Below are 13,599 nucleotides of genomic sequence, written 5' to 3' on the forward strand. Positions count from 1 at the left end.
CCTCTTTTGTGGTCCTTTGGCTAAAAAAAGGAGGCTTTGGGGTGTGTGTGGGGGGGGCTTTTTTGTCTGTACCCATTCATGATTCTGGATTGTTAGCTTTGTCAGCTCCTGTTCTGGGAAATGCGGGGCAAAAAAGAAAATACAGGGAATGCACCACCATCTCATTTCTGAGGTCCTGAGATCCCTACCTGCTCTGCCTTCTTCTCACCATCTTCAAAGTCTTCTTCTATTTGTTTTGTTAATGCCCAGATTTTTTTAGTTGTACTTAGCAGGAAGGAATAGGGAATATCTACTCCATCTTTCCAGATTATTTTCATATAATCAATAAACAACAATAAAGGATAATAAATGTGAGATTTTCACTGTTAACAAAAGGAACCATGGGTTTTTAAATGTTGAGAAATATCAATTTAGAGATTTCCTTCTAACTCATTAATAAGCAAGTAACACTTATTTAACTACAAATCTCTAAAATCTTCTAACCTTAAAAATCAGGGTTTTTTAAAATCAAGATTCACTTTGCAGCTGTCTACTAGCATTATCCAAAAATAACTTTTTCCTTTCGGTATGAGTTATTTTTAGTAAAATGCTATTGAGTCTTAGGCATCACTGTTATCTTGCTTAGTTTTAAATTCAGAACATACTTCATAGACTGGCAAATCAAGATCATAATTTAAATTTTCCTAATGTGAGATGGAAAGAAAACAGCCTACATAAATATAAATACTTAATTTCACAACGGCCCCAACCATCATATATTTTTCTCTAGTGACCTTTTAAAAATACATAGTATAGGAGTTCCTGTCGTGGCTCAGTGGTTAACGAATCTGACTAGGAACCATGAGGCTGTGTGTTTGATCACCAAGAAACCATATGCAAACACTTAAACCTAGTATATAGTTCATTACTGCAGTAATAAATAACTGTATATATTAATAAACATCCACAATATACAAAGTCCTTTTTCATCTGGTAACATATATAAAAAATATTCTTTAGCATATTTATACTAAGCAAAACAAAAGCATAAAGATTATGGGACCTGCCAGAGTAATACAAAATATTTTGATTAGTAGCCTAGTTACAAGACATTAGCCATTATTTATTTTTTGTTTTAATAAGGCCACACCTATGGCATATGGAGGTTCCCTGAGCTAGTGGTCAAAACAGAGCTGCAGCTGCTGGTCTACACCACAGCCACAGTCATAGCCACACTGGATCCGAGCCATATCTGCAACCTATGCTGAGGCTTGCAGCAATGTGGGTTCCTTAACCCACTGAACAAGGCCAGGGATTGAACCTGCATCCTCACGAACACTGTCAGTTTCTTAACCTGCTGAGCCACAACGAGAATTCCTAGCCACTTTTTACTCTGTTGAAGAAAACTTTTCTAAATTCTAGAGGCCAGAGCAATATCAAAGTAAACAAATAGTTAACTACTTTTAATATCACATCTAATAATAAAATGAGATGTTGATATGACATGCAAAAATTGCTCCTTACTCTCAAATAAGAAGCTTAAAATAGGCAAGTTAATAAACTATAAATCTATTTCTTCTCACAGCTAAGTAATGAACCAATGGACTTTTCAGCTCATTGAGGAAGTCTGAATTCCTACAAATAAATGAGGCATATTTTCAAGTCGACTTCCCTTTATCCAAAACTTCTTTTGTTCTGGTAACAGTTAACTTTATACAAACAGTATTACCACTAGAACAGCCCTGAGTAAGACAAATAAGATGCCCAAGGCTTAATGTAATTCAAATTGTGACTATTGACAAGTTAGCAAATATCTTGTTAATTATTTACATACACAAAAAACCTGTCAGCTAATATTTTTTTTTTTTTTTAGGGAAATAAATTTTTAAGGATTACAGACCCCTCTTTTGGGAAAATGTTGTTAGTTCTGAAGTCATACAAGTAGGCAACTGAGCCAACAGTCATACAGTTTAACATTGAAGGTATTATGAAAGATCTAAAACGAGCTTTCTATAGAGAAGTGATAATAATTTTCTCCCTAACAAATTACATGCTGCAAAAGAATGGAAAGCTTAAATTAATTACAGCTAGAGTTGTGAGGAGTTTAAAAAGATATATATCAGGACTGAGATGTTCACAATTTATTACTATACTAACAAATACACTTAAGTTGCAAAAACTTCTATTACCTCTCTATAACTTAACAAAGGCCAGATGAATCTATGAATTAAAGTTTGCTGGTAGCCTATGGAGATTTAAACAATTTCACATATAACCCTCTTTCTTAAAATTTGCCATCTATCTTCAATTTACCCTGAGTGAAATAATACTTTAAAAATTGCACTGGGGAGTTCCCATTGTGGCTCAGCAGGTTAAGGACCCAACATTGTCTTTACGACGATGTGGCTGTGGCACAGGCCCCAGCTGCAGCTCCGATTCAGCCTCTGGCTGAGAACTTCCATATGCCACAGGTGCGGCCCTAAAAAGGAAAAAAAAAAGAAACAAACAAACAAATAAAAAGTTATATTGGCCAATGCCAAGGTTAAAGGCTTTAAATACCCATGCTAAGAAAGCATGCCTCTGAATCTTACCTAATAACACTGTATACTGAAAATCTTTGGTCACGAATTTACCTTATCAGCTTTCAGCTTTCTAAGGAAAGATGGATTGTCGTATCCTTTTGCTTGCCTTGCCTCCTGCAAATGGTTGATCATCCACACATTTTTTCTCTGCTTTGCCAAATCAAGTGCTGATTCGCCCTAATAATATAAGCAGAAGAAATTCACATTAAAAACAGAAAAGAAAGAAAAGGTAGAACACATTTTAGTTACTAACTTCTAAAGCACTCCATAAAAATAAACTGACTAGAGGAGTTCCTGTTGTGGCGCAGCGGAAACGTGTCTGACTAGGAACCATGAGGTTGCAGGTTCAATCCCCGGCCTTGCTCAGTGGATTAAAGATCTGGCGCTACCATGAGCTGTGCTGTAGATCACAGACGTGGCTTGGATCTGGTGTTGCTGCAGCTGTGGAGCAGGCCAGCAGCTGGAGCTCCAATTATACCCCTCGCCTGGGAACCTCCATATACCATGGGAGCGGCCCTAAAAAGCTAAATAAATAATAAATAAACAAACTGACTTCAGTATTAGTTCGTTAACACTGTTTTAACACCTGGCAAAGGCAATTACTACAAGACTCTAAATCATGTCACTTATGTTCTCCCATTCAAGGTACAATAAGAAAATGTGTTTACTCATCTTATTTTATAGATTCTATTTTTGCTTGCATCTTAACTTATAATTAATAAATCAAAAAGTAGGCATTTTAGCACCTGCTGGATCAGAGGCTATCATTAAATTTATCAGTTTATTTCATTTCTTTTAAGGGTTTCCTTAGTAACAGGTATTGCTACAAGCCATCTTGCTATAATACCAAACTGCCAGAAATCTCTCAGTTTAATTTCAGTGATGACGGAAGTCTGAAGAAGAGAACAGGAAAGAAGAAAAGTCAACTTCTTCTCAAAAAGAAAAATGCACTTCTACCACTGTCATGCTGGTACTCTGGAACATGTTAAATTCACTCACCTAACCCGAAATTTCCAAAAAGAACAAGAGCAGCAACAACAAATAGTTAAACTCATGTTATAAACTTGTAGCTCCCTTTAATCTCAAGAAAAAGAATGCAAGTATAAGCGAACAAACTAAAATGTTTTAAAGGAAGTAAGAAACGAGAAGTATCTCCAATTCTAGATCTATGCTTCTTTCTGCCTTTATAAATTTAAGACCTTATTTCCCCTTCTGCATGTTAGTCAGATATCTACATTTCTCTTCTATTTAATATTTTCCACTATTTATCTACTCCTTTAAATAGAAAAGCAAAATTAATAATTTTGTTCACCAAAATTTCAAGAAATATGAATATTCAAAATTACCTCAACAAAAGAAAAAAATACTGAAATTTTATTTTAAAAAACTGAATGAAAATAAAGAAATGAGGAGCCTTGGTTGCCTTCCTTAGGAGAGATAATTGCTGATCAAGTACGGAGTACAGTTTATTTAATAAGAAAAAGAAACACATAATAAATGAAAAGAACCAAACAACAAAATAAACACACCACTATCACCAAGAGCAACAACAACACAACAATAAAAACAAAAAGCCTAACCAATCCTTTAATAAAAAGATCAAGAGTACTTAAGAAGAAATGGGTTAATCTAGGTGAGTCTTCCACAAGTAGGGATATTTGGTTTAAAGTATCTCCTTACCTATTCCAAAATTCTATCACCTGGGTTGTCAGAACCAGCTGATTAATCCAAACTAAAAAGGTTACCTGAATAAAAGCAATCCCTTGGGTAACAACTCCCAGAGAATATCCTGCAGTTGCCTCGGTCCAGCTGAGCATCCCTTCCACTAGAGGGCCATGTGACACCTAAGGATTGCCTAGATAAAAAGATGGAGGGAGCTTTAAGAAATCTTTCAACTTCTCCTCTAGTCGTCTAACTACTTTTGTATAGTTCCTTTTATTCAGCTGGCAAAAGTAAACAAACAATTACTTTAAAGAATTATACTAAAACCAGGGTTCCAAGTTGAATCTATACGTAATCACTCCATGCATCAGCCAAAACAGTAAGTGGTAACATCAGCAAAACCAACAGGAATCATGGAGTATTTACAGACTAACTGGTGATAAAAGAAATTCCTCAGGGATTTTGGTGAGATAAATATCATGGAAGTTGGAAGACTGAAGATCACTTTTTGCCTAAAAGAGGATGAATCACATTACGTTGTTATAACTAAGGAAAATTCATCCTTGGAGACCATCTAGGTCAGGTACTTAAGAGGTAATGAAAACTATTTTCTGAAAAAAGTTTCTCTCTTCAAGAAACCAGGAAATAGTCTTTCAATATATTAATTAAAAAAGTTCAGTAATTTTACATTTTTCACAAGCTAAAAATTATGTCCTTTGATAACTTTAGAAAGAAAAAATTATAAATGCTTAGGCAGCACTCAGATTAACTGCCCCCCACCCCACCCCAAACTCAATTCATCTAAATTTATCTATATTACTAAAAATGTGCATGTGCAAGAGGGTATCATTTTTTTAAATTCACAAATGAGATGCTACCATGAAAAGGGATTGCTGCATAGATCAATTTTCTTAAGTCTTAGTACCCAAATCACTTTCCCTCCCCTATTGTTATTACTTCAGAAGATTTGAATTTGTTCTATGTAACTATTACCTAGGGACATGGTTTTTAACATCTGATGAAAGCCACTGATTCTCTCCCCAGAAAAATACTGACACTTTATAACAATTTCAAGGGTCCAAGGACACACCCCCTAACCAAAATCCACTGATGGGGTCCAGATGAGGAACTTCGCTGAAGGGACACATGGCCATTTCTGATCCTTCGAAGGATCAAGGTGGTCCCTTGAAAGTTCCCTTTTGTTTAATATTAACTGTCTCCAAAATGAATCCTGTCTTACTTTGACAAAAGAATCATTTGTTTATATATTAAAAGAATTGAATCCCTTACTCAATTAACTAATTTACAAGGATAAACATCTAGTTAATATAAAGACAGATTTCTAGGAAACTTAAGCTTAATTTTATTTAGAAAATAGCTATTTTAGAAGAAACAGGGTCAATTAATAGCTATATAACTACTACAATATAGAGTTTAATTTTTCATATTCTTTGACAAATGCAACTTTTACTAGCTATTTAAGTCATATCCAGATTTACAGGCCACATCTTTCTTGGTACAATTCATGATTATTATTAGTCAGACTTTCTTTCTTAAGATTTAAAATGAAAAATGGAAAAAACACAGCTATAAGTCAACTTTATCTGTCAAATTCCTAGACAAACAGTCTAGGAATTAATGAATTTTTTAATTAATGAATTTCTCACTTTCAAATTTGCACTTTAAGTTTACTTAATTAGCTTGACATTCCACATAGCTATAAGGCACTACCGCAAATGAAACATGACCAAAACAGAACCACTTCTGTTGCCTTCACTCTCCAAAAGTCTGCTTCCTCAGTCTTCACAACTTCGACATGTATCCCAGGACATTTAGTTATTCCAACCAAAACCTAAGTCATCCATGGTTTTTTTTCTTTCACTCTCACATCTAATCTACCTTTCCATTCCCGACTCCAAACCACCCATTTCCAAACCCACTCACGTCTCGCCATCACTGCTCCTACAATCACAAGTTAAACTAACACCACCACTTGCCTCACTTACCCAAAGAGCCTAACTGATCTCCACTCAGCCTTTGCATTTTCTTAATTCATCAAGACATTCTCCATATGCCAAAGTAATTTTTAAAAAAATATTTAAAACACAAAGATTATATGATCATTCTACACAAATCCTTCCAAACTGTTTCTCAAGACTGAGAATACAATTTAAGCTCCTCATCATGGCCCCGTATGATCTAATACCTGTCTCTCTCCATGACCCTACTTGGTCAAGGCTATCATTTCTGTATCTGATATGGCGAGCTTATTCCTGGTCGTGGGCCTTGCACTTATAGGTTCCTTTACATGTAAAGTTTCTTCCCCACGTATCTTTGCATAACTGATCTCTCATCAGACAAGTCTCAAAGCAAATGTCATCTCCTCAGAGACATTCACAAATCACTCTTGCCTGATGTGGCCCCCTTAGCCCTCATCACTACCACATTTGCCTCTCTGCATGTGGTTTTTATGTTTTGGGTTTTTATTTTATTTTATTTTGGTCTTTTTAGGGCCAAACCCACAGCATATATAAGTTCCCAAGCTAGAGGTCAAAATAGAGCTGTAGCTGCCAGCCTAAGCCACAGCACAGCAACGCAGGATCCGAGCCAAGTCTGTGACCTACACCACAGCTCATGGCAACGCAGGATCCTTAACCCACTGAGTGAGGTAAGGGATTGAACCTGCATCATCCTCACATATACTAGCTGGGTTCATTACTGCTGAGCCACGAAGGGAACTCCTTTTTACTTTTGTGTGTGGTTTTTTGCCTTTTTTTAGGGCCGCACAGCATGGTAACTACAGTTAATAATACTGAACTGCATATTCAGAAGTTGCTAAATCTTGAGAGTTCACATCAAAAGAAAAAAAGAAAATTTTGTGACTATGTATGGTGACAGGTGTTGACTAGACTTGTGATGGTGGTCATTTTGCAATGTGTACAGGTATCGAATCACCATATTGTACACTTGAAACTCATATAATGCTATACACCAATTACACCTCAAAAAAAATTTTTTTTTAAATAATGTTACTCCAGGGAGTTCCCTGGTGGTCTATGGTTAGGATTCAGAGCTTTGCTGCTGCAGACCAGGTTCAATCCCTGATCTGGGAACTGAAGTCCACATCAAGCTGCTGTGGACAAAAGGGGGGAAGAAAAAGTTACTCCAGAGCTACCAAGGAATTACATTTAAAGTAACATTTTTGTCAATTACCAGCCTTGCTAATACATGTCAGATACAATTAAAACATTAATAAAGTGGCTAAAAAAAAGAGGTGAATTTAAATAAAAGCTCTATAGGTACAATAATTAGCTAAATTATTTGACACTATAAGGCTCTGGAAGTAAGACACATGCCAGTTTATTCATTTTGGTAGCAAATAATTCATGTGCTGAACCTAAAAATACAGGGTCAAACTATTTAAATCATTTCAGTGTCTCTATTCTTACCATTACCTTTCTGCTGAAATTCATTATAGATTATTTCTTTTACTAAGACTAGTCAAAAGTTTATACACTGGTTAACATGGAGTGTAAGTTGAAAAGACATTACATTTACAAACCACACCTCAAGTACTTAAAGGTCATGATTGAAGAGAAGTTACCTAAAATTTCATACAGATAGAAAAAATAAAGTGCTCTGAAAGTATACACTACTAGTTTCAAATTCCAGAACTATGTAATCATCTTGCCATAATTCTTTAGCACTCCTATAATTTCAATATACTTACATGACTCTCAGCAAAGTCTATGGAGACTCACCCATTTGCCATAGTGAAATTGGTTCTATTTTTTCAAAAACATAACTCTGATTACTGGAAATGTATTCCCAGAACATAATCACTTTAGGAAGAGTGACATAGTAGCTAAGAGAAGAAATATAACTCTCTAAAACAATTCAGGTAATAAAAAATAAGGTCATCTCATTAACTTTTTTTCTTGTGGGGATACTGGTCAGGTTTAATCAAACTCCCTTCTTATCCTTTAGGCCTTAAGGTCATCCTAATTTATTAATCACGGTTTTATGAACTTTCAGAACTTCTTATCTTAAAATGCTTGGAAAGGCAAAATTTTCTCTTCATGATTTCAGAAGTGGCAGAGAGGTATGCTAGCATAGTCATGAAAACTAGCTTGGAGGGAGAACTCAAGACTGCACAAATCTTCATTTGGTCAACAAATATTCAGAGTGCGCATCACACATCAGGCACAACGATAAGCGACTTTCCTCTTTCCATACATTTACAGGCATCTAGTAGAGCATTCTCATCACTTCGAGGAGAGAAAAGACTTGAAATTTTAAAAATGAAAAAGAAAATATGTGGTTTTAGCGTCTTACAGCTTCCAATAAGATATTTGATATTTACTTTTTTAAAAAAAGTGTTCTTTTTTTATTTAATTTTTACTTTATATTGGCATATAGCTAATTTACAAGTTGTTTTAGTTTCAGCTAAACAGCAAAGTGATTCAGTTATACATACATCCTTTTTTTAACAGATTCTTTTCCAATATAGGTTATTAGAGAATACTGAGTAGAGCTCCTTGACATTTACTTTTAACTAAATATCTTTAATTATATTCATTTCTAAATATTGGTTATAATCATAAATAAATTAGGCTCCATATAACCCTAGTTTATTTTAGTAGTTTAACCCTCTCTTCTTAATCAAATAGTGAAAGAACTATTCATTGCAACATAAACAGATACCCTGATCCAGCAGGAGATAACCCACTTTTTGATTGAGATTTTAGATTATCATGTGGCTCGAACCCCTTTCATATTTAATTTAATGAGCACATATTCCTTAGAAATTTAAGAAGCATGACTCAGAAAAAATACGGTTTATAGTCTAAACTAAAGAATAGTTGCCAATGGGCACAAAGTTATTTATGAATGCACATTATTAACAGATGATTTTTAAAACTTTAAAGTCACTTCACAGAAAGAATCTGTTGCTAGAAGACATGGTGAATTCAGGTGCTTTAAAAATGAGGACGGTTAACCAAAATTTAACACTACCATTAGAACTTTCTTCCAGATCTTCATAAAATATGTCTACAAATTTCTAAATGCACAGAATGTAAAGATTAATTTGCTTTGCTCGTAGATAACTTTGTATACTTTTTTTTCTGCTATACTTTTCCTGGATTAGTCCAGCATTTGGGGGAGAAAGGTTCTCCTAAAAACATCGTAAAGGTGTTTATCAAATTTAAAGGTCTTGACCTTAAAAAAATAAAACAATAAATGACCAAGTCAAAAAATTACTAAAATTTACTATGCATACTGTGGTTTAACTATAAACTTGTGATTCTCTCTAATGATCTTAAAGAAAATAGAGAACTATTCTATTCAGCTATAAAAATAAAGACCATATAACTTAATTTCCAAAATTCAGTAAGAATTCACTAAAGAAAATGCCACCAAAAACTGAAAATTACTTAAATACTAAAATATGAAAGTAAGTCTTTCAAAACAAATTCTTGCATGGAAGCAAAGGATTGAGCTTAAAGATGAATTTTCTTCCATCTCTGACTCTGAGAGTTTGTTAAAAACCTGTTTTATTAAGGAATTCCCATCTTGGTAACTACATTTCATAAAGCATGATCAATATAGGCTATTTTTACCTTGATATTCTGGGCATCAACATTAGCTCCAGCTTCCAAAAGAAGACTAATGACTGTGGTATTCCCTGCTAGTACTGCCCAATGCAGAGCAGTGTTTTTGTGATACTTGTCACCAAGGTTAACTGAAACATTGAATGTTAAAAGCAATCTAGTTGGATCCACACTGAAAAGGAAAAAAAAAACACAACAACAACAACAACCCTAATTTCAATTATAGAAATCATCACAGATACTAAACTGATTGTGGCTGCATTCCATCTCGGAACACTCCTATTCTAACCTACTTTCAACAACTTTACAACGAGTAATGAGACAGCGTTTTAGCAGGCAGTACCAAGTATGTGCAACACCATATAAGGTAAGACGGCACCAAGAGAGTGGGCACACTTGGTCCTGATGTTTACTCTTTTCCATCTAGGAATTTATGTCATTCTTATCTATATAACTAAACAATTAAAACTTTAAATTTAAATCTGGATGGTTCCCCAAATGATTTAAGGCATCTTACTAATTAATGTGTTAAATTGCCAATATGCAAATCCCATAAATAACTGGCTTTTTTTAAAAAGAAGGCCACTTCTTCCATTCTTGGAAATTGTTAACAGAACAACAGATTAATGATACTGCAATTACCAAGGTCAAAGTAAACGCAGAGACTCAAACCATGCAAAAAGGTAATTTATGTTATGTTCTACGTACTCATAGTAAGAATTGTACGTATTAGCAGGCATAACATTAACTGCTTTTTCTCACTGCTTATTTTACATTTTATTATGCTAGAAGTGATCTGAATAAATATTTCGTAATAGTTACATACCTGTGTGTTCTATAAGCTGCCCACATTAAAGGCGTCATCCCATTCTGATCCATCATATCTACATCCTAAAAGAGTAAAAATAAAAAGTCAACTTTACAACTTCTACTAAATTCCTACCAAATTTACTTAGAAAAATATAATTTACACATCACAATTGGCAAAATTACTTTAATTCTCTGAACTTCAGCTTTCCCACCTAAAAATGTGAATGCAAATAATGGTTCCATAAGGTACCTGTGATGATTAAATGGAATGATGTGTATAAGGTAACCTATTCCATAGCCTGAAATATAACAGACATTCAAGAAGTTTTATTTTTCTTTTTAGGGCCACACCTGCAGCACATGGAAGTTCCCAGGCTAGGGGTTGAATCAGAGTCACAGCTTCTGGTCTACGCCACAGCCACAGCCACGCCAGATCTGAGCCACATCTACAACCTATACCAACAGCTTGTGGTAACACCAGATCCTTAACCTACTGAGCGAGGCCAGGGATCGAACCTGTATCCTTGTGGATGCTAGTTGAATTCTTAACCTACTGAGCCATAACTGAAACTCCACATTCAATAAATATTAAGTTTCCTCTTCTTCCCTTTCTTATCTCCCATTCCTAGATTACATTAAACCAGCAGTTCTAATCCAAGTTGTTGGCTAACTTACCAGTTAGTGGAGAGAGGACAGAGTTAGTGAGTACACTTTAAGACCCTTCATAACTCTATGTAGCCGTTCTCTGCAAAATTATGCCATATTTCTAGACTACTAAAAGAAAAAAATGAAATTCAACCTTTTCTCTCTTTGGGCTGGGATTTAAAACTTGGTACTTCTTTTCCAAGTTCAGTCTGGACATATGAGTACTCTCTGCTAGGAAGAATTAACAAGCCCAGATCAAAAGGTTATGGGAATTCCAAGACCCATGAAGCTCCATTACTTAGCATATTCCCTTTTTGCCCCGAAAATCATCCAAAAGAACTCGTAAGGAGCACTGAATAAATTTAACAAGATAACTAAAATGAAACAATTGTGACTAGAATGACAAACTGAATGGAAATGTTATATGCTCTAAGAATGTAAATTTGATAACACTTATTTAAAAATAGGGGGGTGAGTTCCCATCATGGCTCAGTGGTAATGAACCTGACTAGTATCCACAAGGACAAAGGCTTGATCCCTGGCCTCGCTCAGTAGGTTAAAAATCTGACATTGCCATGAGCTGTGGTGTAGGTTGCAGACGTGGCTCAGATCTGGCATGGCTGTGGCTGTGGCATATACCAGAGGCTACAGCTCTGATTTGACCCCAGCCTAGGAATTTCCATATGCTGTGCATGTGGCCCTAAAAAGAGAAAAAAAAAAAAAAAAATGGGGGGAATGGAAAAAAGCAGAAAAGAAAGCATAATGAATGCTTAATCTGTAACTGCTATGAGTCAAAGGATATTATTTAAAGCTAAAAATCAAGTAACAGAAATGTAGTTCTATTTATCATACTTAATGCTCATCTACTTAACAGCAGGAAAAACAATACTATTGACTATTGTCAGTGTAAGACCGGGAAGATAAAGAAGAAATTTCAAATATATTAATTAAGCAGAACTAATAAAAACTGAGCAAACATCTAATTAAACTGAAAGAGAAAAGGAGAAAGAACTATGTGACTGAGGAAAGGATTTACCAAGCAGAAGAAAAGGGCAAGCACAAAGGCCCTCAGACAAAGGCTTATCAGAGTTACACAACAAACAGCAAGACGATGGACATGATTCAAGCCCAGTAAGTGAAAAGAAGATGCCAGAAGAGACTGAGTGGTATCCAGGGCCAGACCACACGTGATTCTACAGGCCAAAGAAGGACTTTGGAACCTATTTAATGTATGATGTAAGGCACATTAGAGGGGTTTCCTTTTACAATATTTTAGCATATACACTGAAAAAATTCTGGGAAAGTATATCGAAACTGTTAAAGTGATCTCAGTGGAGGAAAGAGATAAGGGAAGAGATAGGATTTTATTCTAAGTCCTACTCTTCTATCACATTTGAATGTTTTACAGTAAGGATGCTACCTCTAAGCAGAAACAAAACTTACTCATCAGACATTTATCGACATCATTGTGCATGTATTATACAAAAGGTGCTGTGACAAAAATCTTTTATAGCCTACATGCTATGCCAGAGTTAAAACGATCACTGAAACGTCCAAACTCCAAAACAATAAACTAACAAAAGGCTCAAAACTTTACATCATCTTTCTTACCCTGTTAAAAACTAGAGGGAAAAAAGTGAATGTGTATTATACACTCACTATAGCTGCCTTCTATAGAGGGCCGCTAACGATGCTGCATGTCATGCGCAACAGCGCCATCTGCTGCTTCGACCTCCAGTCTAGAAAGAAACGTGGGCGAACAGAGGATCCCCTATGGCCGTCGGTCTTCAGCCGCAGCCCCCAGGAAACCTCATCTCCCAGTGTTCACAACCCTGCGTTCCCACACTGAACATGGGCTGGGCTGTCTTAACGGACGGAATAGAGCAGTCATGTTGCTATGCCAGTCAAGACCTGAAAACAGCCAGACAGCTTCCGCTTTGGTTCTTTAGGGACAGTGTAAGAAGTCTGGCTTCCCTCAGAGAGACCAGATGAGGGGACTGTACAGAGTAAGTTCTGCGACTGCATGGAGGAAAAGAGAGAGGCTGCTCCAGCACCCAACTGAGTCCAACCTCTTAGCCATTCCTATCAAGTTCAAGGTATGCAAAGTGAGCCATCCTCCAGCCCAGTAAGCTCCCAGATGCTTGCTGCTCCCAGTCATGACCACGAGAACCTCCCAGCCCAGACCAGTCAACCCAGAGAACTGCGAAATATAATGGCTGAGGCTGTTCGAAAGCCATTAGATTTAGGGAGTAGTCTGTTAACCCCATAAGAGGTAATAAACCTCCCCTTCTAGTCTGTGCCTCTTTTCC

The 13,599-nt window shown here is 35.9% G+C and overlaps 1 protein-coding gene across 5 annotated transcripts in view; it reads right to left on the reverse strand.

Moving 5' to 3' along the window:
- Nucleotides 1–13,599, reverse strand: part of ZDHHC17 (zinc finger DHHC-type palmitoyltransferase 17) — a 93,692-nt gene that overhangs the window by 38,630 nt on the left and 41,463 nt on the right. For 2 of the 5 annotated variants that reach the window (XM_084957792.1, XM_084957793.1), the window contains exons 6-8: nt 10,662–10,726; nt 9,845–10,007; nt 2,613–2,738 (exon numbers count right to left, since the gene is read on the reverse strand). In XM_084957792.1, the coding sequence (XP_084813918.1) occupies nt 2,613–2,738; nt 9,845–10,007; nt 10,662–10,726 (354 nt within the window). Of the gene's footprint in view, nt 1–2,612; nt 2,739–4,306; nt 4,417–9,844; nt 10,008–10,661; nt 10,727–13,599 lie in introns of those variants that run through there. The other 3 variants (XM_084957795.1, XM_084957794.1, XM_084957796.1) reach the window with 3 other exon arrangements.

Source organism: Sus scrofa, chromosome 5 (assembly GCF_054392235.1).
Source record: "Sus scrofa isolate SSC_HxYL_T2T_F1_AM1 chromosome 5, Sscrofa_HxYL_maternal_Yorkshire_Landrace_v2.0, whole genome shotgun sequence".
In the NCBI taxonomy this organism is placed as follows: Eukaryota; Metazoa; Chordata; class Mammalia; order Artiodactyla; family Suidae; genus Sus; species Sus scrofa.